This window comes from Dromiciops gliroides, chromosome 3, assembly GCF_019393635.1.
Source record: "Dromiciops gliroides isolate mDroGli1 chromosome 3, mDroGli1.pri, whole genome shotgun sequence".
NCBI classification, from domain to species: domain Eukaryota; kingdom Metazoa; phylum Chordata; class Mammalia; order Microbiotheria; family Microbiotheriidae; genus Dromiciops; species Dromiciops gliroides.
Window position 1 is genome coordinate 594,555,144 of NC_057863.1, and position 25,116 is coordinate 594,580,259.

Below are 25,116 nucleotides of genomic sequence, written 5' to 3' on the forward strand. Positions count from 1 at the left end.
CGGGGCCGGGGGCAGGACTCGTTGATTGGCAGGGGGCGGACCTACGAGGCAGGTCCTTAAGAAGGTTGGAGGAGGCGGAGAAGGGAAAGTCCAGAAAAGACCGAAGGGAGGCGGCGTAGGGAAGCGCGCACACACACACACACACACACACACACACACACACACACACACACGCGCGCGCACACACACACACACACACACACACACACACACAGACCAGCAGGGAGGAAAAAAAAAAAAAAGGAAAGAAAGAAAGCGGGCGGGCAGACAGCTCTTTGCCGGCTCCGCCGCCTGGCGCTCTGCTTTCCCTGGCGTTTCATTCAAAGCAGCGTGCGGCCCCAGGCACTCCAGCTCTGCTTCAATCCGGGCCATGGCCAAAGGCGAGGGCGCAGAGAGCGGCTCAGCCACCGGGCTGCTGCCCCTGGGCATCCTCCGTGGCGAAGAAAACAGCCGGACTCAGGTGAGAAGGACGCGCGGTAGGGAAGCCGGAGGGTGTTGAGGGACGGGGGCAAGGATGGCGACGGCTCCGGGTTGGAGGATCACAGGTCCGGTGGACGGCGAGCGGCTGGAGGGGAAAGCGGCATGCGGGGCAGTTGCGGGGGGCACGTATCAAGAAGGGGGGGGACATACGAGGAACCGAGAGGATAGAAGGGCCACAAGTCATGGGGCGCCTGGAGGCCCGAGGCTGGAGGATGGGGAGCCTCGGGTTTGGGGGACACAGAGCTGAGAGAACTGGGGAGAGCCGCAGCGCAGGGAGGGAGGAAGGGGCCGAGATTTGTTTAGTTAGAAAAAGGGGAGCAGGTGGTGGTCGTGGAGTATATGTCGCAGGGCGGAATAAATTTAGGGTAGATGGGAACGGGGAGGGGAAATATTTAGGGACAGGGGATCAGCTTGAGGTGGAGGGGGAACTGTGGAAGGGGGGAGCACAGGTGGAGAGCATAGGGTTAGTGGACATAGAGAGAATGATGAGGAGGAAATGGGGGTGGGGGTAGAATTCTGGGACGTTAAAGGGCCGGAGGAGGAGGAGGAGGTTTCGGGCTGGGGACACGGACTCGGAAAGGCGAGAGCGGGCCGCTTAGGGCCAGGGTGGGGAGGAGGGCAGGTTCCATCTCGGGGCCACAGATGCCAGAGTCCTCAGCTTTTTGGTGCACTGACTAGGGAGGGGGGCGGACGCGGCTGGTTCCAGTAGACTCTTAACCGGGACACGGGGCAGGCAGAGTGAGCAGGGTTGGGGGGAGGGCGGGTAGAGTCCTACCCAAAAGGAAGAACGATTGGTGGAAGGATCCGGCGGGGGACGTGTACTCTCTGGAGGCTCAGGGTTGTGCGGCTACGATGGCTTCAGGTTGGGGGCACAGGTTTAGCTCCCCCTCAGGTAGGGCGGAGGTGGGGAGGGGGTTCGGAGGGGGGCTGGAGCAGGCGAGCACCTTCACCCTACCCCCTTCCTCTCCCTTCTCGGGTAGCGTCGCCCGCCGGCTGCCAGCTCCACGTGGTGGTGACTCCGCTACCTCGTCTGGCCCGGCTTCTCGGCTGCCAAAGCCCTGTAGCCACCAATTGGGCGTCTGGGACCCGCAGTAGAGATTGCAAGACCGAGACCCGGCCTTCTCTCCCCCGCCCGGCTTTACCCTCAAGTTCATTCATAAGAACAGAGGCGCCCTTCTTAAAGGGGACGAGGCTGAGTGGTGGCAAGCGGAGCAGAACAGTAGAAGGATGGAGAGAAGATAGAGGGGAAGGCTTAGCTCTGCGCGCTTCCCCTGCCCCATCTGGAGGGGATGGGGTGTTCAGAGGCTGCTCTGGCTCCTGCCTGCTCATATCCGTGTCCTGGAAAGTCGGGGGATTGCAGAATCCGGACCTTTGGGATGCACGATCCTGTCCCGTCCGGGTGGCTAGCATTTAGAATCCAGAGCCGCTCACTCAGACCCCGAGATTGCCTCCTCCTGCCTCCTGCCCCCTTCTCCTGCTGGGGCTGGGTGGTGCCCCCACCACTCCCTATCCCCTCCCATTCCTGGGGCTCTCGAATTAATTTTAGAAGCAGACTACTGTGTGTTGGGTTGGGCTAGGTCGGGCATCTGTCTCTTGCCTGCCCCCTGCGGCCCTTTCCAGCCCCTTCCCCCCTCTCTTCTAGGAGCTGCTCGAAGCTTAGGTTTGCTGGGGAAGGGGGTCTTGGGCAGGATCTCTCCGCCCCCCCCCCCCCAACAGCTTGGGAGGTTTGGCTAGGAAGCTGGGCCTGGAATTCTGGGATGATTGTCTTTACCTTTTCATTTTATTAATTGCTCCTCTGAAGGGGCTCCTACCTCAGCTATTAATCCGCCCACGATGAGTAATGTTAGTTTTCAGCCCCTGTGGTCTCGCCTCAACATGCCATTCCACACCCCCCCTCCCCCCCCCCCCCGCCCCCAACTCAAGGCTGGAAGCGACCTTGTAGAAGAGCAGTTGAGTTTAAGCAGTTGAGCATTGTGTGGCAAGACCTGGGAAAGAGCTTAGCCAGCATCCCTGTCCTCACGCAGTCAAATTAAAACCATTTAGTGCATCTGCAGAGGAGGAAACTGAAGCCCAAGGATAGGAAGTGACCTAGCCACAGACCAGAATGCAAGCTTGGGGCTGAGCTGCCTACAGAATCCGGGGCTTTTGGTTTCCAGTCTTTGAGCCCTGGGGAGGCTCGAAGTAGGAAGAGCCGGATGTCATTCTGTTCAACAAGTATTTAGTAAGTGCCCACTGTGGACAGATGAGAACAAGCCTTTGCCTTCATACAACTCCCAGCGGAGAAGCCTAATCTTTCTGAGGGCAACCAGGAGATCTCGAGGTAGTTTGTGGGGCTGAGCTAGGGCTCCTATCGTTGGGGACAGTACTTAATGACCGCTTGGGATGGACTAGAGAACATTTTCCTTCCAGCTCAGTAGAACCCTTCCCCGCCCCTGCCCCCACTCCCAGTGAAGTCCCTTGGGGCCTGGAGGTTCCTGGAGGGGTGGATTTGCCTTCTTGGGCACCAGCCCAACCCCCACCCCTTGCTAGGGGCTGTGGGGACCTTGACCGACCAGATGGAAGGAAGCAGCTGTAGGCCCGGGCTTAGAGAGCTAAGGCCCTGGGTCAGGCTTCCCCTCACAGGTCTATTCAAGAGAAGGGTGAGTGGGACCTGGTCCTGGGTGGGAGGGTGGGGCTGGGGTTGGGCCCAGGTCCCAGATGCCTCGGAGAGGATTTTCAGGTTGTGGCGGTGCTAGGCAAGGGACTGGTTGGGCTGCTGGAACCTGCTCAGTTTCCCTTATCCCCTAGAGTGTATTCCTCTGGCTAGAGGCCATCCTTGGTCTGGGGGTAGGGAATGGGGGGGGGACCTTTAGGTTAACCCTAAAGTTAAAGGCCCTGCTTCAGGATAGGGATAGGCAAAGGTCACAGCTCTTTCCTTCCTACCTCTTCTCCTTTTATTTGTCACTCTTCTCCCTGCTCCCAGTCTCTAGAAGTGAACATTTCTTTTCTTATCTCTTAAAGTGAGGAGTGTGACTGTGAGTGGAAGAAGGGAGGGGATGGAAAACCAGGGAGCCTGTTAGACTGGGGCAGGAACCCTTGCTGGCTCTTGCGGGGAGGGGGGGGGTCGGGGGGGATAGAGAACATGGGATCTGATGGGGAACTGTGGACAAATCTCACTGAAGTGCCTCTTGTCCCCACAGAAGGATGGGACCAAAAAATTGACCATCTGCAGTAAGCTCTGCTATGCTGTGGGGGGCGCTCCCTACCAGATCACTGGCTGTGCTCTTGGCTTCTTCCTCCAGATCTATCTGCTGGATGTGGCTCAGGTGAGTGCTGCTGGCTCGAGGGGGGTCCTGGGCACTGTGTATACCAAGGGAATGGGCCTGCCCCCCTCCCTTTCCCTACTCCTTTCTCTGAAGGTTATAGAGCTGGCCTGAGAGCACAGAGAAAGGCTTTAGAATATAGAATGTCAAGAGTTAGTAGAGACTATGTATCTAGATTATTTAAGATATTACAGGTCTACTGACAGATAGGGAAATTGAGGCCTAAAGACCTTAAAGTCAGTTAGTTGCCTATGGTCATAAAGCTAGTCAGACAGAGCCTTCTTTCAACTGCTGATTTTAAAATTATGTATATAGCACTTTAAGGTTGCAAAGCACTGTATGTATGTTATCTCATTTGATTCTCACAACAACCTTGGGAGGTAGATGCTGTTATTAGGTCTATTTCCATTTAAGGAAACTGAGGTTGAGAGGGGTTTAAGTGACTTGCCCAGGTTCACAAAGCCTAGTTAGTATCTGAGGTGAGATTCAACTCGGGTCTTTCTCACTCCTAGCTGCTTGGCAATTGGAAGACCCTATCCCCTCAATAATGTGATAGAGGGCTTCCTGGGCTCTGGGTTATACTTGTTCCAGAGGCAGATACACACGAGGATGGCATTAGGGAGAGGATAGGGGAACTGAGTGGTTCCTCCCTCCCAAGTGGTGAAAGGAAGCATAGGGTGTAAGGAGATAGGGATAAGTGTGGGCCTGGTGAGGAGGGGGTCAGCAGAGGGAAACCTGCCTGCTGGTAGTGGTTGGTTGATTTGTTCCAAGAAGAGATGGGCACACTGTGTCCCTGGCTAAGGGGCAAGCAGGGGCCTTGGCATGGGGTTTTCAGGGAGTGGCTGTTAGCTGATGGGGAGGGGTGAGTTTGATTCCTTCCCCCCACCTCTAGTGACGGGAGGAGGCTGGGAACTGGAGCACTGAAACTTCAGCGGTGCCTGAGCCCATCCAGCCTGCATTTGGTGCCAGGCCCAACCTCTCCCATCCTCCATGCTTCTGGCAGGGGGTACTGCCTCTTCTGGGAAGACTTTGCTTATTCTTCGGAGGAAAGGCAGCATGTAAGGTTGAAATGATTTCCCCAGAAGGTGATGGGACATTGCTTGGGGGAGCACTGACCCTTTTTCCTGAGCAGAGGAATCCACAGGGACCTTTTTTCTTCAGAAACCCAGCTGAAGGAGCAGATAATTTAGGCTTAAAAAAAGTTCTTTCTTCTCAGTGACTCTTGGGCCTGTGTTTCAGATGGGAAACTAAAGGAGAGGAGAGAGGAGAAAGGAGAGGGGAGAGGGGAGAGGGGATTCAGTGAAGATTTATTGAATCCCTAGGGGAAGAACAAGCAGGAAGATTACGTCCTGCCCTCAGGGAGTTCATAGCTCAGTAATTCAATTTCACACTTCAGGTGCCAATCAGACATTTAAATCAATATTGAGAAAGACAAGACTGGTTCTTTACTAGAGACCTTCACACCTAGCGCTAGGAGAGGGAGGGAGTCGTGCCACCTCCATTGGGTAGGGTGACTTAACATTTACAAAGTGTTTTTTTTTCCCCTCCTTGGATAAGATTATTAATCCCATTCTAAAAAGTGAACAAAGCGGAGATTCCAGGAGGAAAAATACTTGGCAGATCCAGGATGACCCCTCTCCCCCACCCCCCCAGGACTTCTCCCTCTCATTCTGCTGCTCTTTCTACTATGACTTAACCAGCATTTAAGTACCTTCTTATAAGGCAGGCACTGGTGCTAAACCCTGGGTATACCAAGGCAAAACAGAAGCAGTCTTTGATCTCTTGGAGCGCCATTCTATCTGGGGAGACAACCAGTTTGATATAAAGTAAATGCCAGATATGCACAAGCTAATTTAAGGGAGAGGCAGGTGGGGAGAGCAGGGAAGACCTCCTGTAGGAGGTGGCATTGGAAATGAGCTTTGGAAGCAACTAAGGCTTCTTGGGAGCATCTGGGTGGTGCAGTGGATAGAGCACTGGGACTCAGTCAGGAAGACTCCTCTTCCTGAGTTCAAATCTGGCCTCAGACACTTACTAGCTGTGTGACCCTGGGCAAGTCACTTCACCCTGTTTGTTAGTTTTCTCATCTGTAAAATGAACTGGAGAAAGAAATGGCAATCCAGTCCAGTATTTTTGCCAAGAAGAGTCTGAGATGACTGAACAACCACAACAAAAGGATTCTTAGGGTGGAAAGTGAGGACTGTGTCTCACTGTATCTCCTTCAGGGAAGCTTAGAAAGAATGATAAGGCTTTGACAAAGAAGGATGGGAGGAGGAATTCCAAGCCTGGGGAACATCAGTGTGAGCACACACTGACATGAAAAAGCAGGGAGATTGTAGAGAGGACAGAGTTTGGGTTGGAATGTTGCCCCAATTTTTGAAGAATGAAAGGTAATAGTAGTGATAACGACAACTAACATTAACAGTGCTTCAGGGTTTGCAAAGCATTTTACAAATATAATTTCATTTGATCCTCACAACAGCCCTGAGTAGTAGGAGCTATTTTCATCCTCATTTTACAGAGGAGGAAACTGAGGCTGAAGAGGTTGGGATTGCTTTGGATCACACAGCTAATAAGTATGTGAAGCAGCATTTGAACTCAGGTCTTTTAAATTCCAGGTTCAGCACTCTATCCATTGTGCTATCTTGTTCAGTCGTGTCCAACTCTTGGCAGAGATACTGGAGCAGTTTACCATTTCCTTTTCCAGGTCATTTTACAGATGAGGAACTGAGACAAACAGGGTTAAGTGACTTGCCCAGGACCACATAGCTAGTAACTGTCTGAGGTTGGATTTGAACTCAGGAAGAAAAGTCATCCTGACTTCAGGCCTGGTGTTCTGTGCACTGTGGCGCCACCTAGCGGCCCCCATTGTGATACCTTGAGCTAAAACTAAAGAAGGCTAGAAGGAATAGGGTAGCACTCCCTCCCTCATCCTCTATGAAGGCAAGCAATATGATAGGAAGTCATGTAAAACACAGTTTTATATATATAGTGAGATGTAAATATATATATATGTATACACACACACACACACACACACACACACACACACACACATATATATATATATGTATGTAATGGGGGGGGGCGGAACAATGAGGGTTAAGTGACTTGCCCAGGGTCACACAGCTAATAAGTGTCAAGTGTTTGAGGCTGGATTTGAACGGGTTCTCCTGAATCCAGGGCCGGTGCTTTATCCACAGTGCCACCTAGGTGCCCTCAACATAATTCTATATTAGCCATGTTGCAAAAAAGAAACACACACAAAAAACCAAGAAATATAAAGAAAATGGGAAAAATATGCTTTGGTCTGCATTCAGAGTTCATCAGCTCTCTCTCTGGAGGTAGATAGCCTTTTTCATCACGGATCCTTTGCAATTATAAAGGCCTGATTTCAAGCCCCCCCTCCCAACACCTCCCATCCTCAACTAGTTGTGTGATCCTAGGCCAGGTCCCTTAACCTCCAAGTGCCTCCTTCATGGGCTTCTGTTGTCCCAGTCAGTAGAGTGGTGAGTGGCTTTTGGAGGGGGAGGTATTTCCCACACCTTCGATGGAGAGAATTCCTACACCCATGGAGAGAATCTCCACACCAGGAGTTTTCTCCTGTCAATGAAATGTAAGAAATGGTTACCACCATGTAGGCACAATCCAGGTGGGAAAGAGAAAGACCAAATTATAATTAGCTATAGCCCATAAAAGCTTTCATTTCTCCAATATGGTTTTCTTAAGGATTCATTTTTTTAAGGTTTTTAGCCTTGCGATGAAGGGGGTGGGTGGGTGGAAGTATTATTTTTGTCCATTCTTCAGATGAAGAAAGAAACTCATGTTCAGAGAAGGAAGTGACTTACCCAAAATCACATAGCTAACCAGGGCTTGAAACCAGGACTCCTACCTGACCAGGCTAGAACTCTGTCCTCTACATCCCTGACTGTGAGGGCTCTAGAGGACGGAGAAGGAAGAGATCACTGTGAGCTTCCTGAGAAGGCTTCCTGGAAAAGATGAGGCTTGCTTTTGGCTTTGAAGGGCAGGTGTGATCTTAGAGAATGATAAAGAATGGGATTAAGTATGAGAGCCAATGCCTGGAGTTAGCAGGGAGTGTGTGTGGTGTATGTGCTACAAAAATGAGAAACAGTCAGCCTGGCTGGAGAACAAGGTGTCATTTGTATTTTCTTTTCTTTTTCTTTCTTTCTTTTTTTTTTTTTTTTTTTGGTGAGGCAATTGGGGTTAAGTGACTTGAACAAGGTCACACAGCTAGTTAGTGTTAAGTGTCTGAGGTCGGATTTGAACTCAGGTCCTCCTGAATCCAGGGCCGGTGCTCTATCCACTGCGCCACCTAGCTGCCCCTCCTTTTTTTTTTTTAATGTTTTTTTAAATTTTGTTTTGATCATTTGTATTTTCAACCAAGAGTTGATAAGCTTTTCTCAAGCAGTTCTATGGGCTAGGTGCATTGTATCCGCCTTGGAAAGACACCTAAGATGGCACCAGGTCATAGAAAACCTTGAGCACCAGGCAGTGGGGAGCTATGGAAGGCTTTTTAGTAGAGGAGTTGATGAGTTCCAGCTTCTTTAGGAATGGTTATACTAGTTCTTAGGCTGTGCTGCTTTGGAGTAGAGAAACCAATAAGAAGGTGCTGCCGTATAATGGAAAGATCGCTAAGCCTTTCTAGTCATCGAAGTGGTGCATCATGCCTGGAGTCAGGAAGATTAGTTCAAATGAGACACTAGCTGTGTAACAGTGAATGAGTCACTTAACCTCGATCTGCCTCAGTTCCCTTAACTGTTAATAGCACCTACTTCCCAGGGTTGTTGTGAGCCTCAAATAAGATATTTGTAAGGTGCTTAGTACATAGAAGGCACCACATAAATGTTTCTTCCCTTCGCTTCCACTTCCCCTAGCTCTCTGAAGAAATACCTACCTCTCATGCCAACCACCTCTCCTGGCTGGTGAGGTGAAATGCTTTGCAAACTGTAAAATTCCAAAGTCATTCTAGTAATGTTATGGAAGGTGTTAGGAGAGTCAGAAAGCTACATTAGGTTCATGTGTGGACCGATCAGAGGAGCCTAGATTTAGTGCTGGAAGGAATCTCAGAGGCCAGCCTCCTAATTTTATAGATGAACATCTGAGGTCCAGAAATGACTTGCCTAGGGTCACACAAGTTAGTCAATGGCAGAACCAGGTTTTGAACTCAGCAAATCCAACACTTTGCCCGCTATGTGCTATCTAGCCTCCCTTAATGACTGTGCGTCCTTAAGGGTGTCTCTGACACTCGGGAGCTTTAGTTTTCTGCTCTGTAAAATGGGGAAAATGTTTGTTTTGCCTGCTTTCTTTAGTGTGGGTGCATCGTGGCGGGGCAGAGAATGGGAGCCATGCTGGATCCCTTAAGGCTGGGCAAATCTAAGGCCCTTCCTAGGATTGTCAGTTGCAGAGCCCCAGCCTGTGTGCACCAACTGGTATAGGGAGTTTCTTCAGTGGGAATTTCCTGAACCAGCTGAACGCCTGGTCCATTCCTTCTACTGCCCTAACATGAGGATGCTTGGATCACATGAGAATTTAGGTCTGTGGAGGTTTCCAACTATAAAGTTCTGTATCAGTGCAAGCCAGCACTGGTGTGCTGGAGGCAGCTCAAACTGTCTCTGAGAGCCAATTGTTAAATTTCCAAGGTGAACCTTTTTATCCGTTGGAAATTGGTAAATGCCACAAACCAGGGCTTGATTTATTAGCTTGTTGACTGTCTAGATTTAAGAAAGATGGAGAAAACATTATAAAGCAAATTAAATTTAAAAGTATATATCCCCTGGGGGCAGCTAGGTGATGCAGTGGATAGAGCACTGGCCCTGGAGTCAGGAGGACCTGAGTTCAAATCCGGACTCAGACACTTGACACTTACTAGATGTGTGACCTTGGGCAGGTTACTTAACTCCAATTGCCTCACCAAAAAAAAAAAAAAAATTATATGTCTTGGGTCAGCTAGGTGGCACAGTGGATAGAGTACCAGCCCTGGAGTCAGGAGGAACTGAGTTAAAATAGGACCTCAGACACTTGACACTTACTAGCTGTGTGACCCTGGGCAAGTCACTTAACCCTCATTGCCCTGCAAAAAAAAAAAAAAGGTATACATACAGCATATGTATTGAAGCCGCCCCACCCCTGCAAGATGGTTGTTTAACATTTATCAGCACATCCTTGAATGTGAGGATTTGTATTAGAGAGGATAGATTTCCCTTGAATAATCTTTTCCAGGGCAGAGATTATTTCATTTTTTGACTTTGTGTCCTCAGTGCCTAACCTAGTGCCTGGCATATAGTAGGCCCTTTAAAAAAATGCTTGTTGGGGGGCAGCTAGGTGGCACAGTGGATAGAGCACCGGCTCTGGATTCAGGAGGACCTGAGTTCAAATCTGACCTCAGACACTTGACACTTACTAGCTGTGTGACCCTGGGCAAGTCACTTAACCCTCATTGCCCCACCAAAAAAAAAAAAATGCTTGTTGCTAAATTGCAGTTAGAGGTTAGTGAAAAGCATACTGTCTGGAGTGCAGCCTGGAGTCCAGCCTGGAGGCAATCACAGAAACCTGAAAAGGGTCTTAGAGAGGCTTCTCACTTGGACTCTTGCCTTTCTCATCATTTCTCCCCCAACCTTGTGTCAGGTGGACCCGTTCTCTGCTTCCATCATTCTGTTTGTGGGCCGTGCCTGGGATGCCATCACGGACCCCTTGGTAGGATTCTTCATCAGCAAATCTTCCTGGAGTCGCTTGGGACGCCTGATGCCCTGGTAAGAAGAGACAGGCTAGAGAGCCCTTCCCCCACCCCCCCCCCCAAGCTGACGCCCTTCCCCTTTCCGGCTCTAGCCTTGCCTGTCAGTCTATGTGCCTGTTACCTGTGCTGATGAGCCAAGCTCCAAGGTTCCAAATGTCCCAGTGAGGGGAAGCATGATGCAGGAGCTGGACCCGGGGCTGACCCGGGCTTGATGTAAGCCGGCAGGGGTGTTGTAACCCAGGTCTAGGACCTTTACGACCGATCTCTGGCCCTCCCTCTGCTTGTTCACCGGGAGTGGCTGGTCATTCCCCTGTGGCTGGCATAGGAGCCCAGCCACGATGTCCTCTTCCAAGCAGACTGGGCACAGCGCCTGGGGCTGAGGCCCCACTGATTTCCTTTTCTGGCTTCCTTGGCTAGCTATCCAAGGCTTGCCCTCCAGGCATATCCCCCACTATCAAATGGGGAAGTCTCCTCTGTCCCAAATAATGCTTAGATTCAAAGTCTATACCCACCTTCTTCCTGGGGCATTCCTGAGCCCCATAAGAGCCGGACTCCAAGTGCCCTGTTATATTTCTCCCCAGAGTTCCCTGGCCTCCTGCAATGTGTAGGAGGGGAGGGGAGGGGAGGGGGGAGACGTACTTTGTTAAGCTCTCTAACATAGGCTTAGGGGGGCTTTGGTCTTGGGAAAGAGGTCCCTTTCTGTCCAGGTTCTTCCCCTCCTCACTGACCCCACCTGCCCTTTTTGCTTTTTGACCAGTATAGAACAAAGTCCTGGGCAGCTGGGGCTGGTGCCAGGGGGTGAGGGACCCATAGGCAGTCTTCAGGGTTTCTCCAGCTCCCAGGATTCTTCTGAAAGAACCTTAATCCATTGTCTGTTTGAGGAATGGAGGAGGGAGGTGGCAAAGAATAGGATGTGGGCATCCTGCACTCTGGGATGGCCCAGATGGAGGTCCTGGGTTCAAATCTTGTCTCTGATGTTTCCCACCTTTGTGACCTTGGACAAAACCCTTTCCCTCTTGGGTCTTGGTTTCCTTCTCTCTAAAAGAGAAGGGTTTGGGCTAAGTTAAATTTGAGTCCTTTCAAGCTCTAAAATCCTATGATCCTTGAATGAACAGACTGCTGGATGGGGCGGGGGGGGGGTGGTATGGCTCCCTACAGGACATCCTGCCTGGAGCTTGGGGGGGCAGGGTGTGCCTCCTGTTTGGTTGGGCCTGCTCACTCCTGGGACCCCCCACCTAGCCCTCGTGTCTTCAAAGGTCTGGCCAGCCCTTCCCGCCCCTTGCCTGGCTTCCTTTCCCATGCAGTTGCCCCAACTCTGGGCCAGGTCCTGAGACCAAGAGCCTTTGATCCAGACCCCCCCAGGATGAGCACGGTTTGGGGGCGTTTATTTTTCTTAGTGGTCATTCTTCACCTGCTTCCTCTGCCCCCTCCTCCTCGACTTCATGTCCTCCCCGGCTTTGGCCTGGCCTGGGGCTGGGAGGGGGAGTCAGGAGGTCTGATTTGGGGGTGAAATACCCCCCCACCTCCTAGCTGTGGGGCCTTAGACAAGTCACTTCTTTTATGTCAGTCTTATTTTACTTCTCTCTATGAGGAAAGGGTTGGACTCAGTGATCTTGTCCCTTCTAGCTCAAGAAATTCAGTGATCCCGTGATTTGGCCTGGCTGGTTCTGAGCCAGGGCCAGGGCCCAGCCTGGGCTGCAGCTGGGGAGGGGGCACTGGTGGAGAGAGATTGGGAAGCCAGCTTAGAGCCGGGTTGGCCATGATTCAGGATGGGCCGGTAAGAAGGAGGTGTGGTTCGGCCCTTAGGCATCTCCCCACCCAGGCCAGCCAATGGTGAGACAGGGTGTGTCAGGGGCTGGTCCCCAAGCTGGGCGAGGTCAGGGGTTACTCCCAGTCAAACTCCTCTGCTTCTGTGGCAGGGGTGGGAAGCTGTGCCAACCAGCCAGAGGCTCTTGCTTGCTCCAGGCTGTCTCCATATCCCTGGAAGGAGGCCGGGTGGGGGTCAAAGTGTGTAGGGGGAGAGTCCCAGCCTCAGCCCATGTCCCGGAAGAAGCCTGGGGACTGCCCTGCAGGGCTCTGTCTTTGCCAGCTCTCTGAGAAGTAGCGCTCCTTGGTCCTCTAGCTTCTGGAAACCTCAAGATAGGCTGTTTCTTCCCTAGACTGCAAGCTGGGTCCTTTCTGGACGCTTCCCTGGGCACACGTGACGCTCTCCACTACTCCCCACATGAAGATGATCTATAGGGCTTTCCTTCTCTGCACCTCGCACAGCTTCCCCTGAACTATCTTGTGTGGATGTTGTGTACGTGGTGCCTTTGGAACATAAGCCCACTGTGGGCAGGAACTGTTTCCTTTTTGTCCCTGTATCCTCAGCCCCTGGCACAGTACATAGCAGCAGCCACAGTAATGGTGGTGGTGGTGCAGGTGGGAGCAGCAGTAATAATTTAATCATAATAAAAGCACATAGTAGGTGCTTCTTATGCACTTGATTGATTGATCAGTCCTCTGGTGGAGATTGTGGAAAGAGCACCAGGTTTGGAGTCCATTTGAATTCTGGCTCTGCTATTTTTCACCTGTGTGACCTTGGCTCCATACCCTTCTCCACTCAGGGCTCCCTCATCAGTAAAATGAGGGAAGAGATATATAAATCAGGATTTAATTGCTTGGTATGTGCCAAGCACTGGAAATACAAATACGAGCAAACAGAAGTTCCTGCCTTCCAGAAGCTTATATTCTAATGGGGGAAGCCAACACCTAAAGAAAAGCTGGAGAGTGGGAGGGAAAGACAGTGAAGTGAGCCAGGAGTGAAGTGAGCATGCCTGGGGGCCCCACATGAAATGCTGGCCCATGCTAGGCTCTCACCAATCAGGAGTGGGAGCCACAGGGAGGAGTTCTCTCTAGAATGAGAACACTTATCTACCATCTTTAAAGTCAAGGATTTGACAGGTGGGAAAACAGGCTCAGAGAGAAGTGATTTATCATCAGAGGGTTACAGTTCTAGAGCAGGAGAGTCCTCCTGAGACCCTGACCCTAGGCCATTGAAATCCTTGGAAGGCTGATGGCCAACGAGCCTGTTTTTGGGGACCCCATAAGTTCCCTGGGGTTTCTGTCTACTGCTGCATTTCCTTGGTTGGCAGGCAGGCGGGCTGAGAAGACAGCAGTCCCATAACCTGCCCTTCTCCTAGCCCACGCCCAACCTTGTTTGTCTTCCTACCTCTATGGGTTGGGGTTTCCCTGTGGTGAGGAGCTAACCTATACCACCCAACTTTCCCTAGAAGGGCAGGGTTAACATTCTTGAGAACTGTAGGAAAGGCAGGGACCACCTGTGGGACAAACCTGCTGCATCTCAGTCTCCCTGCTCCAGGAGGTCTAGGCTGGCTACCCTCCCATCCTTCCAGCTCTTTGCAGGAGAGAGCATTTTTATTCATATGGAAACGACCCAACTTGGAAGACATCTTCCCTATCTGCACCTTTGCTAGATGGCATCTCTCTCCCAGTCCAGACTCTCCAGGCCTTCTGGCCTAAGGAACCTGGGGTTCCCCGGGGTTCTAGGAGAGCAGTCATCCTGGTATATCACAGTTAGGTGATTCTGCAGAGAAAGAAGGAAAGAAGTGGGGTAAGTCTCCCAACACCAAATCTGGGGCTCTTTCCCCTAATCCATGCTGTTTCCCAGGGTGGTTGTGAGGAAAGTGGTCTCAGAACCTACAAGTACTATATAAATACAGCTGCTTGTTTTTTTCTAACACCCAAATTCTTCTCCACCCCCCAGGATTACGATCTAGCCTTAAACCCCATTCCATACTCCAGCCAAGTGCATAATAGGATTTAGAGCTGGAAAGAACTTTAGAGGCTGTCTAATTCAACCCTCTCATTTTTTACAGCTAGGGAAACTGAGGCACAGGCTGGTTAAACTGAATTTCCTAAGCTTGGAACCTGGGATGTAGGACTTTAGAGAAAAAAATGTCCCCTTCCACCCCTGGCACAGGGGGAGTGAGGGAGGGACTTCTGCTCTTCTGACTTTTCTCTAGGGACAGAGGAAGGGATGGGGATCTATGGTACAGAGTTTACGGGGTGGTGAGGGAGGAGGATGGAATAGGAGATATGGAACTTTTCTCTGCCCTCACTCACTCCCCTTACTGACTTCCCTTGCTTCTTCCCCCAAGGATAATCTTTTCTACTCCACTGGCTGTGATCGCCTATTTTCTCATATGGTTCGTACCTGACTTTCCCAGGAACCAGGCTTTGTGGTATCTGGTCTTCTATTGCCTTTTTGAGACACTGGTGACGGTAAGTCAAAGTGACCCTAATCCCAGACACCACCCTACCACAGCCCCTCCCCCTGGAATTCTCTCTTAGGTGGGCTCAGGGTGTCAGAGCCAGAATGGTCTCTCTCTTCTTTTTTTTTTTAATTATAAAAGTATTTTATTATTTTCCAGTTACATGTAGAGATAGTTTTCAACATTTGTTTTTATAAGATTTCTAGTTTCAATTTTTCTCCCTCCCTCCCCTCCCTCTCCCCCTCCCCAAGACAGCAAATAATCTGACATAGGTTATATATATACAATCACATTAAATATATTTCTGCATTAGTCATATTGTAAGAGAAGAATCAGAGCAAAAAGGAAAAACCTCAAAAAAGAAAAACAACAGCACCAGAAACAAAAGAAATAGTATGGTTCATTCTGCATCCATATTCCAAAGTTTTTTTGTTTTTTTTTTCTGGATCTGGAGAGTCTTTTCCATCATGAATCCTTTGGATCTTGTACCATTCTATTTCTGAGAAGAATCAAGTCTATCACAGTTGATCAACACACAATGTTGTTGATACTGTGCACAATGTTCTCCTGGTTCTGCTCATCTCATTCAGCATCAGTTCATGCAAGTCCTTCCAGGTTTCTCTGAAATCTGCCTGCTCACCAGAATGATCTCTTAAAGATCATCTGGTCCAAAGTCTCCATTTTGCAGAAGAGGAAACTGAGGCCCAGAGAGAAGGAGATTAGCCAGTAGCAGAAGTGAGATTGGAACCCAGCTGTTGGGGTTCCAAACCCTGAACTCTTTCTGCTACCTGAGCTATCTTCAATCAACCTGTTTTGAGAAACTCCCTCTGATGTTGGCATGAGGGAGCTCTGGAGAGAAGCCATGGAGGTCTGCCTCCTCCGGTGCTGCTGCCCTCCCGGTCCCCCAGTTAGGCCACATCTGGCTCGGAGGTTGGACCATATCAGGAGTACTGGGACTGGTTCTTGGAGCCACATATTAGGAAGGGTATTGATAAGCTAGGAGGAGGGGGCAGCTAGGTGGCACAGTGGACAGAGCACTGGCCCTGGAGCCAGGAGGACCTGAGTTCAAACCTGGCCTCAGACACTTGACACTTACTAGCTGTGTGACCCTGGGCAAGTCACTTAACCACATTTGCCTCACAAAAAATCCCCCAAAACAGACAAGCTGGGAGGAGAAGCGGCAAGAGGAGAGCGCTTGATAACTGTACCATACAGAGACCAGTCGAGGCGACTGGAGATATTTAGCCTGTGTGAGAGAAGGCCTAAGGACTAATGATGAAGCAAACATACTCTCCACCTGCAAAAGGAAGAACTAATATTGATGGGACACAAACTCTGAAACACTATTTTTCACTTTCTTCCTTTTTTCCATTTTATTCTAGTTTTCTTATAAAAAATGACCAATATGGTAACATTTTACGTAATTGCACATGTACAATCTATATGCTTACCCTCTCAGGGAGGGAGGGGAGGAGGGATGGAATTTGGAACTCAAAACTTTAAATAAAAATATTTATTAAAAAAGGAAAGAGAGAGAAAGCCAAAGGAGGCACGTTCTTACATGGAAGAGGGGCTGGAGTTACTCTCCTTGGGGTCAGTGGGCGCTGCCATGCCCAGTGGAAATTGACTGACCTCAGATTTTTCTCTTTCAGTGTTTCCATGTCCCATACTCTGCCCTCACCATGTTTATCAGCACAGAACAGAGTGAACGAGATTCGGCCACAGCATACCGTAAGTCCTTTCCCCTCCCTTCCACATCTCATATCCCTAAGCCCAAGGGTTCCTTGATGCAATTCAGTGCTCCTTCCCCCAAAGGAGCCAGGACTGCCCCAGCAGAGCTGCCTCTCCCAAGTAGGCTCCCTGCCTTTCCCTAGGGTAGGGTGAGTTCTAGGGAAAGACTTAACCTTGCACTTTGTCCTGTGGGGTTCCCTTTTCCAGGTCGGGTTTCAATTACCAGCTCTGCTCTTTTTTTAACCACCAGGGATGACCGTGGAAGTACTTGGCACAGTGCTGGGCACTGCCATTCAGGGACAAATTGTGGGCAAAGTGAACACTCCCTGTATTCAAGATCCCAACATACTCATGGAGGAGGTGAATCAGACACATGCTACCAGCTCCCTGAGTGATACGGTGAGATTCCCCCGCACTTCCCATCCCCCTGGCTCTCCCAGGATCTAAGGCTTAGCTTGAGACCCCAGGTATCAGAGGTCTCTGTGGAACTGACCATAATCAGAGCTCACCTGCGTTATTGAGTTGTTCCAGTCACATCCAACTCTTCATGACCCCATTTGGGGTTTTCCTTGGCAAAAAGTAGTTAATTTTACAGATAAAGAAACTGAGTCCTAGAGTAGTGAACTTCTACCTGCCCAAGATAACACAGCTGGGAAAATAGGATCATGAATTTTAGAGCCAAAAAGGACCTCAGAGACCATCCATCTAGTCCAACCCCTTCATCCTTCAGAAGGGCCAAGTGAGATTAAATGACTTGTCCAAGGTCTCACAGTTATACATTAGATTAAATAACCTTCCAACTGTGATTCTTCAAAAAAAAAAAAAAAACCAACAGAGTTGGAATTTGAACCCAGGGCTTCTGACTCCAGATGTGGTGCTCATTCTCCTACACTACCCTGCTGCCAGCTAGAAAGAAGGGAAAGCTTATCTCAAAGACATTCCCTGCCAGCAGAGAACTTACTGCATTCTAAGGGGAAAGATGCAGGGGAGAGTTGGGAAGTCCTTGGGAGGCAGTCACATGGTGGTCAAGTCCGAGAATGAGGAGTCAGGAGGGAGGATTTCAGTGGCTTCAGCCCCTCCCTGACCCAGAGACCCCCATTCTGGAGGAGCTCCCCAATGGCAGGTCAGCACCACCCGGGATGCTCTAGGCTGAGGGCTTTGATCAGAGCCTGGAGTGAGACTAGGACGGCCTCTTATTCTGAATGACAGGGGCTTCCTCATCAAATTGGTCTTGGGGGTTGCTGCAGTTTCTTTCCATTCTTTGATTTCTTTCTAGCTCTAGAGCATTAGGGTTCTGCCGAAGTGGCTGCCCATTGTTCAAACCATTGTCCCAATCCTTCCCATTCCTCCTCTCCCTTTCCCCTCACCCCCTTCTCTCTTTCCCCTTCCTTTTTTTCCCTTTCCCTTTCTCTCTTCTTCCTTCTCCTTCCCTCCGCCTTTCCCTCCCTCTTCATCTCCTCCTTCATTCATCCCCCCCTCACTTTCCCTCTCCCCCTCACCCATCCCTCTCCTTCCTCTTCCCTTCACTTAGCCTCTTCCCCTCCTCTCCGTCCCTCTTCCTCTCTCCCTCCCTCTCCCCTCCTTCTTTCTTCCTCTCCTCCTCTCCCTCACTCCCCCTTTCCTTCTCCTCCCTCTCTCTCTTGCCCTCCATCTTTCATTTTCTATGCTACCATCATTCCCTGGTCCACCAGCCCCTCTGTAGAACCTTCCCCCTTCACTCTTTCTCCATCCTCTGCCTCCAGAATTTAACATCTTTTGCATGGCTTGGAGGGGGCTGGGGGGGGTGCTGCTTTGCTCAGGGGCTTGTCTCACCTCCCATGTTTCCTCTCCTCTGCAGAAGAACGCCTACATGCTGGCCGCTGGGGTCATCGCTGGCATCTACGTTCTCTGTGCCGTCATCTTGTCCCTGGGTGTGCAGGAGCACAGAGGTGAGCGGGTTGGGCTGGGGAGAGAGGGGAGGAGGCACTGAGTTGGGGTGAGGGCATGAAAATGTGGAGCCTGGGGCCCCTTGATCACTGGAAGCCTGGGGATTGAACCTGGATGAGATCAATGACTCAGTCCCAGCCCCGCCATTAATTTTTTTTTTTTTTTTGGTGAGGCAATTGGGGTTAAGTGACTTGCCCAGGGTCACACAGCTAGTAAGTGTCAAGTGTCTGAGACTGGATTTGAACTCAGGTCCTCCTTACTCCAGGGCCCGTGCTCTATGTACTGCGCCACCTAGCTGCTAACCGCCCCCCCATTAATTCTTTTGTGACCTTGGGTTAGCCTTCTCCCTTCTCTTGGCCTCACCACATGTAGATAGAGTTGGATCAGATGGTGTCTAAGATCCAGGCCCAGCTTTTCAATGAACTTGATCTAGGATCTAAGATCATGTTTAGCTCGGAATCTTTTTAGCCCCTAAGTTCTAGAATCGTAGGGCATGGCGGCCTTCACACACACCCCTTTCCTCACTTGCCCCAGCAGAGATTCTTACCCCTATCCCTTTCCCAAGAGTATCTCATCTGGCCATGGCTTCTAGGCTCCCCAAATCTGGGGAGACCAGAGCTTTAGGCGTGGCTCCCCGAGGTCCTCCCTCTGTCCAGGGCTTGACCCAGGAAGCTTTTTGCTGGAGGTGTGGATCTGTGCTGCTGAGGCGGGAGTAGAGAGAAAAGGGGGGTTGGCTGGCCTCCTTCCTTCCCCCTCAGCCAGGAGAGCAGGAGGGCAGGTACTGGGCAGCCCCTTTGGCTGGGGGCCATCTGGGCCAAGGCCCCCCCTTTTCACCGCTGACGTCCATTCCCCTGTTTGGCCCCCAGAGCCCTGTAAGGAGCAGGAGCAGCCCCCTTCCTTTTTCCGAGGACTCCGGCTGGTCATGAACCATGGCCCCTATCTCAAACTCATTGCAGGCTTCTTATTCACCTCTCTAGCCTTCATGGTAAGACCACGGGAGGAGGGAGGGAGGGAGGGAGAAGGGGGGGTTCACTCTAGGAGGGATAAGAAGCCTGAGATTCTGTCAGGGGAGGAGGGGAGGCCTATGTGGGGGCGGGGAGCCATTGGTCGAGGAGGGGCTGGCTGCTCAGGATGTCTTTTTCTCCCATACCAGCTGGTAGAAGGAAACTTTGCCTTGTTCTGTACTTATACCCTGGGCTTCCGGAATGAGTTTCAGAATCTGCTCCTGGCCATCATGGTGGGTCCCACACACAGGGGTGCTCCAGGGCAAGCTGGGCCAGGACTGGGGAGGGGGGGAAGGAGAGGGAAGGGAGGCGGGGAGGAGGAGATCGGGCTGTGACTGGTGGGCAGGCACGAGGTGGGAGGGGGCCAGGGGCCCAGAGGAGGAGAGAACAGGGAATTCTTTATTCCTGCTTCTAGCAGGCAGGCAGAGGTAGGAATGAGAAAACCGTGTGTGTGTGTGTGTGTGTGTGTGTGTGTGTGTGTGTGTGTGTGTGTGTGTGTGTGTGTGTGTGTGTGTGTGTGTGTGTGTGTGTGTTTGTTCTAGGGACGGGGATTTGGGAGGAGTAGAGGAGACTCAAGCATAGGCACCCAGATGTATCTAAATAATTACTCTTGTTCCTATAGTACTTTATGACGTGTTTTATTTTCATTTTCCTCTTGATATCCCTGTGAGGCCATGTGTATAGTTAGTGTTAACCCATTTTATGACCAGAGAAATCGAGGCTAAGGAGGGGGTCACCCAGCTAATGAGTGCCCAGGTCTCACCATCCCAGGGCCATGTCCCCAGGCACATATCCTCATGCACTAGGTCCCAACACTCTTGAGGGGTATGGAGATGGATCTCCTTGGTGGGGGGTGAGGAGGGAGCTTCTAGGCAAATATATCTGAGTTCATAGGACAAATACATATCCTTGGCTTAATGTACTAGATTATACAGTGATGGTGGGTGACTTGATTTGTGTCCTGTACCCCCAGTCTGTTTCATTTATAAAATTCAGGTTTTTGAAGGAGTTTATAGGCAGATCTGGGTACTGGACTCAGTCAGGAGAGACCTGGGTTTGAGTTCTGGCTCTGTGGCTTTAGGCCACGGATATGGGCCTCAGTTTTCTTATCTGTAAAATGGGACCTGCAATACCTACCTCACACAAGGGATTCTGAACTATAAAGTACCATAGGAAAGTGAGCTGGGATTGCTATTAGCCTGGACCCAGTCCCTCTCCCTCCCCTCCCAGATCAATAGAGGTCCCACCTCTCTCTGGTCTTCCTTCCTTCCCCAAGAGTGCATGTATGCCTGTGGGATCTGCAGGCTTCTTGGCTAACCCTCCACTCACTTGTCTTTCCCCTCCTTGCCCCAGCTCTCAGCCACCCTCACCATCCCCATCTGGCAATGGTTCCTAACTCAGTTTGGGAAGAAGACGGCCGTGTACCTGGGGATCTCTGTAAGTGAGAGGAGCAAGTGATCAAAGGCCTGGATGTCTAAAGGGGAGCAGAGCAGCTTACCTGGGGGAGGGGGGCAGTTGAGTTGGGCTTTAAAGGCTGGGGAGGAGGCAGAAGAGAGGACATTTCCGGCCTGGGGAGCGGAATGTGCCAAAGCGGGGAGGAGGTGGGTGGCTGCTGGGCATAGGGGTACTTACTGACCCCGGACTCATCTTCACCCCACAGTCAGCCGTTCCCTTCCTCATCTTGGTTGCCCTGATGGAGAGTAACCTGATTGTCACCTACGTGGTGGCCGTGGCTGCTGGTGTCAGTGTGGCTGCTGCCTTCCTCCTGCCTTGGTGAGTCAATGCCGGGGTACCTGGTGTGGCCTTCAGCAAATCAATGAACCTTTCTGGGTCAGTTTCTACCTCAGTAAAATGGGAGTTTAGATTAGATGCTTTCTAAGGATCCTTCCAGTTCTAAATCTATATATCAGTGATTGGTCTATCCATCCCCATCAGCCTTTGCTTCCTTATCTGTGGAATGGAGTCATAGCTCATAATCCTCTGAGGTCACTTCCAACTCTAAACTTATGGCCCTTTATTTTTTTATTTTTTAGTGGGACAATAAGGGTTAAGTGACTTGCCCAGGGTCACACAGCTAGTAAGTGTCAAGTGTCTGAGGTCGGATTTGAACTCAGGTCCTCCTGAATCCAGGGCCAGTGCTTTATCCACTGTGCCACCTAGCTGTCCCCTTATGGCCCTTTATGATCCCTTAAGTCTCACTTGCCTCATGGATAAAATGAGGGGCTTGCGAAGGTGGGGGGTGATGTTGAGTTGAATGTTAGGGTGAAGTATGTAGGAATCTGTACCTCCCACTGCCCCCCCCTTTTTCCTTCTGTGGGCCTCATTTTCCTTTTCTGTAAAATAAAAGGTCTGCACTCGATACAGTGAAAAAATGACTGGACTCTGGAGACCCGAGTTCAGGAAGTGGCCATGCCAGCTTGATTTGGCAGAGTTGTTGCTGGAAAGGTCATTTGTGAGCCTCACTGATGTGGACAGGGGAGTCACTGTTCTCACCATTGTTGTCATCTTTGTAGGTCCATGCTGCCCGACGTGATCGATGACTTCCATTTAAAGCATCCCACGGCGAGGGGACATGAGCCCATTTTCTTCTCCTTCTACGTTTTTTTCACCAAATTCGCCTCCGGCGTCTCCCTGGGCATTTCCACTCTCAGCCTTGAGTGAGTGAGTCCCTGGGGTCACTGGCTTGAGGCTCTCTCCCTGCCCCGGGTGGTGTCCCTTCTTGGGGAGGGGGGTTGGTTTGGAGGTGGAACTGAGGCTGGAAGAGCTCTCCCCATTTACCCTTCTCCCACCTCTGCCCTTCTTTCTGCAGCTTGGCAGGCTATTTGACCAGGGGTTGCTCTCAGCCGGAGGCCGTCAAGTTCACTCTGAAGATCCTAGTGGCTGTTGTCCCCATTGGCCTCATCCTTCTGGGGCTATTTCTCTTCAAGCTGTATCCCATTAATGAGGAAAAACGTCAGGAGAACAAGAAAGCCCTGCAAGCCATCAGGTAAGAGCCAGGGTTGGGCTGGCAAGTGGGTAGCCACAGGCAGCCGGGAGAGCAGGGACTGGACCGTTGGATGTGGCTAGAGGACAAATCTAGAGAAGAACGACAGCCATTGTTTTAGCATTTTAAATTTTCCAATGAGGGGGGCAGCTAGGCGGCGCAGTAGATAAAGCACCTGATCTGAATTCAGGAGGACCTGAGTTCAAATCTGACCTCAGACACTTGACACTTACTAGCTGTGTGACCCTGGGCAAGTCATTTAGCCCTCATTGCCCCGCCAAAAAGAAAAAAATCCCTATGAGGTTAATAGCTGTAAGAATTCTTATCCCCATTTTCCAGATGAAAACATTGAGGTTCAAAAAAGGGAAAATGACTTGTTCCTGGCTACACAGCTTTTAAGAGCCAGAACCAGAGTTCAAACCTAGTTCTCTTGATTCTAAAGCCCTTTCTGCTAAACCATTCTGTTTCGCCATTCACATCAATCATTCAACTATTTATTTTTAATTTTTGTCTCTTGTTTTTTTATACCACCTCCATGTCTTTAATAATACATCCCTCATCAGAGAGAGAAACTTTGTTGTTGTTGTTTAATAATGTCCGACTCTTGTGGCGACCCCATTTGGGGTTTTCCTGGCAAAGATACTGGAGTGGTTTTCCATTTCCTTCTCCAGTTCATTTTATAGGTGAGGAAACTAAGGCAAACAGAGTTAAGGGACTTGCCCAGGGTCACACAACTAGTAAGTGCCTGAGGCCAAATTTGAATTCAGGTCTTCCTGACTCTAGGCCTGATGCTCTATCCACTATACCCCCTCGCTGCCCTAGAAGCCTCGTTACAAAGAATAAAAAAAGAGTGGGAAATAAAAAGCAGTTTAGAAAAACTAACTGACACATCAAGTGACTCTGACAATATACGCATTATTACATATCCATAGTCCTACCGCCTCTGCGAAGAAAGGAGATGGGGGGGATGCAGTTTCATCTTTCTTCTTCAGGACCAAGCTTGTTCATAATGATTACACACGTGTGGGGAGGTTTTATTCTTGTTGTTGTCATCTCCATCCACTTGCTATAGTCATTTATGTATGCGTTGTTTTCCTGTTTCTGCAGGTTTTAGTTTGTATCAGTTAGAGTCTTCCCACGCTCAACAAAAGCTAATACAGATTGACCTTTTGCTGAGCACTAGAGAAGTACCAAGTTTAGGTACATGGCCCTGGGCCTCGGGGAGATTATAGCCCTGCTGTGCAGATAAGACACCAGTATGCTAATTGCACAGCGTTCCATGATAGCATACTAAATTTAGCGAGGTACCGAGGGATATGTGAGATGTGAAGGGGACAGTCCTGAGGTACCAAGGGAAATCCAGGCAGTCTTCCTGGAGGAGGTAGCACTTGAACTGGGCTCAAAGGAATGTCTGGAAACCAACTGATAGAGAGAAGTAGGAGGATATTCTAGGCACAGAGAACCGAGTGGACCAAGAAGAGTGCAGAGGGCTTAGAATGCTGGGCATTGAAGGGATAAAAAGGAGCTGGGTCTGGCTGGAGCGGAGTGTGGATAGGGAGAGCAGCATCAGACTGTGATTGTAAAGGACCGCCCCAGCCAGACAAGGGCACACATGCCCTCCCCCCAACACTCACACATAGACACTTGCTGGGTCTCAGGCTCCTGGGGACTGGGATTTGGCCTCATCCATCTGGGGCTGGCCTGGCTAGTAGGTGGCCAGTCCTATTCTTGGAAGGAGAGGTGGGGCCAGGGGCACTGGTGACGTTTTCTATGATTCCTCACCTCATTGTCCTCTCCTGGCCATACAGGGAAGAAGCAGGAAGCTTGGGCTGCTCTGACACGGACTCCACAGAACTGGCCAGCATCCTTTAGGAGCCCATGATGCCGCCCGGAGGCCCACATCCTGCTCCTGAGGGTTCACTGAAGAGCCCTACTGGCCCGAGCCAAGAGCGTGACCTCAGGGCCGAAAATCGGGCCCAACTGTAACCAGGCCACCCTGGGGGTCATGTGGTCTCTAGGTCCCCAGGGGCCTCTAAAAGACATGGAGTAAACACTGCAGAGACTACTGAATGCACTTGGTGCTCACCGGCACTCCCAAAGCTGGACCCTCTCTCCAAAGGAAAGAGGCCCCCAGCCAGACTGACCAGCCCCAGCGAGGCTGTGACTGCAACTACCCAGAGGCTGATCCTGCCCTGGGACCCCAGACACTAATGTAGAGAGAAGTTTATAAAGAACCTAATTAATAACTTAATGACTGTGTACATATGAGACGTTCGCCTGTTTGTATATGTCTGTTTGAAAAACTAGCTGCCTCGGTGCTATTAATATTATTAATTTACATAAAAAAGTTGGATAAATGGTAACAGATTTTCAGACTTGTTTCTTTTACTGTTCTTTTACTGTATAACAGAGTCTGGATCCTGGTGTGTATGTGTGTGTGTGTGTGTGTGTGTGTGCACACGCACATGCACGCGTGTGTTTGTCTCTGTCTCACACAGAAGAAGGAGGAAGGAGAGAGGGAAGGAGAAAGAGAGGTAAAGAAAAAGGAAAGACAGGAGAGAGGGAGGTGGAAGAGAAAGATGAGAGAAAAAAACAGGAGAAAGAGAGAAGGTAAAAGAGGGAGAGAAGGAAAGAAAGAAGGGGAGAGAGGGGCAGCTAGGTGGTG

The 25,116-nt window shown here is 50.4% G+C and overlaps 1 protein-coding gene across 2 annotated transcripts; it reads left to right on the forward strand.

The window, feature by feature from the left end:
- The first annotated feature begins 142 nt into the window (after nt 1-142).
- MFSD2A (major facilitator superfamily domain containing 2A) lies at nt 143-24,814 on the forward strand. Of its 2 annotated transcripts, XM_043992570.1 has the most exons (14): nt 149-460; nt 3,660-3,785; nt 10,425-10,549; nt 14,694-14,817; nt 16,460-16,538; nt 16,789-16,937; nt 18,376-18,466; nt 19,331-19,449; nt 19,618-19,701; nt 20,822-20,905; nt 21,129-21,241; nt 21,982-22,125; nt 22,278-22,454; nt 24,260-24,814. In XM_043992570.1, the coding sequence occupies exons 1-14, from the start codon at nt 371-373 to the stop codon at nt 24,321-24,323; spliced, it is 1,569 nt and encodes a 522-aa protein (XP_043848505.1). In that variant the 5' UTR covers nt 149-370; the 3' UTR covers nt 24,324-24,814. The 2 variants fall into 2 exon arrangements, with proteins under 2 accessions (XP_043848506.1, XP_043848505.1); XM_043992571.1 differs by lacking the exon at nt 24,260-24,814 and having other exon boundaries at nt 143-460; nt 21,982-22,129; nt 22,278-22,414.
- The last annotated feature ends 302 nt before the right edge of the window (nt 24,815-25,116 follow it).

Excerpts from the sequence above, each read along its gene's own strand:
- MFSD2A (XM_043992570.1), top strand. The coding sequence starts at position 371 with ATGGCCAAAGGCGAGGGCGCAGAGAGCGGCTCAGCCACCGGGCTGCTG. Across the intron at positions 10,550-14,693 it reads TTGGGACGCCTGATGCCCTG|GATAATCTTTTCTACTCCAC; the intron begins GTAAGAAGAGAC and ends TCTTCCCCCAAG. Across the intron at positions 14,818-16,459 it reads TTTTTGAGACACTGGTGACG|TGTTTCCATGTCCCATACTC; the intron begins GTAAGTCAAAGT and ends TTTCTCTTTCAG.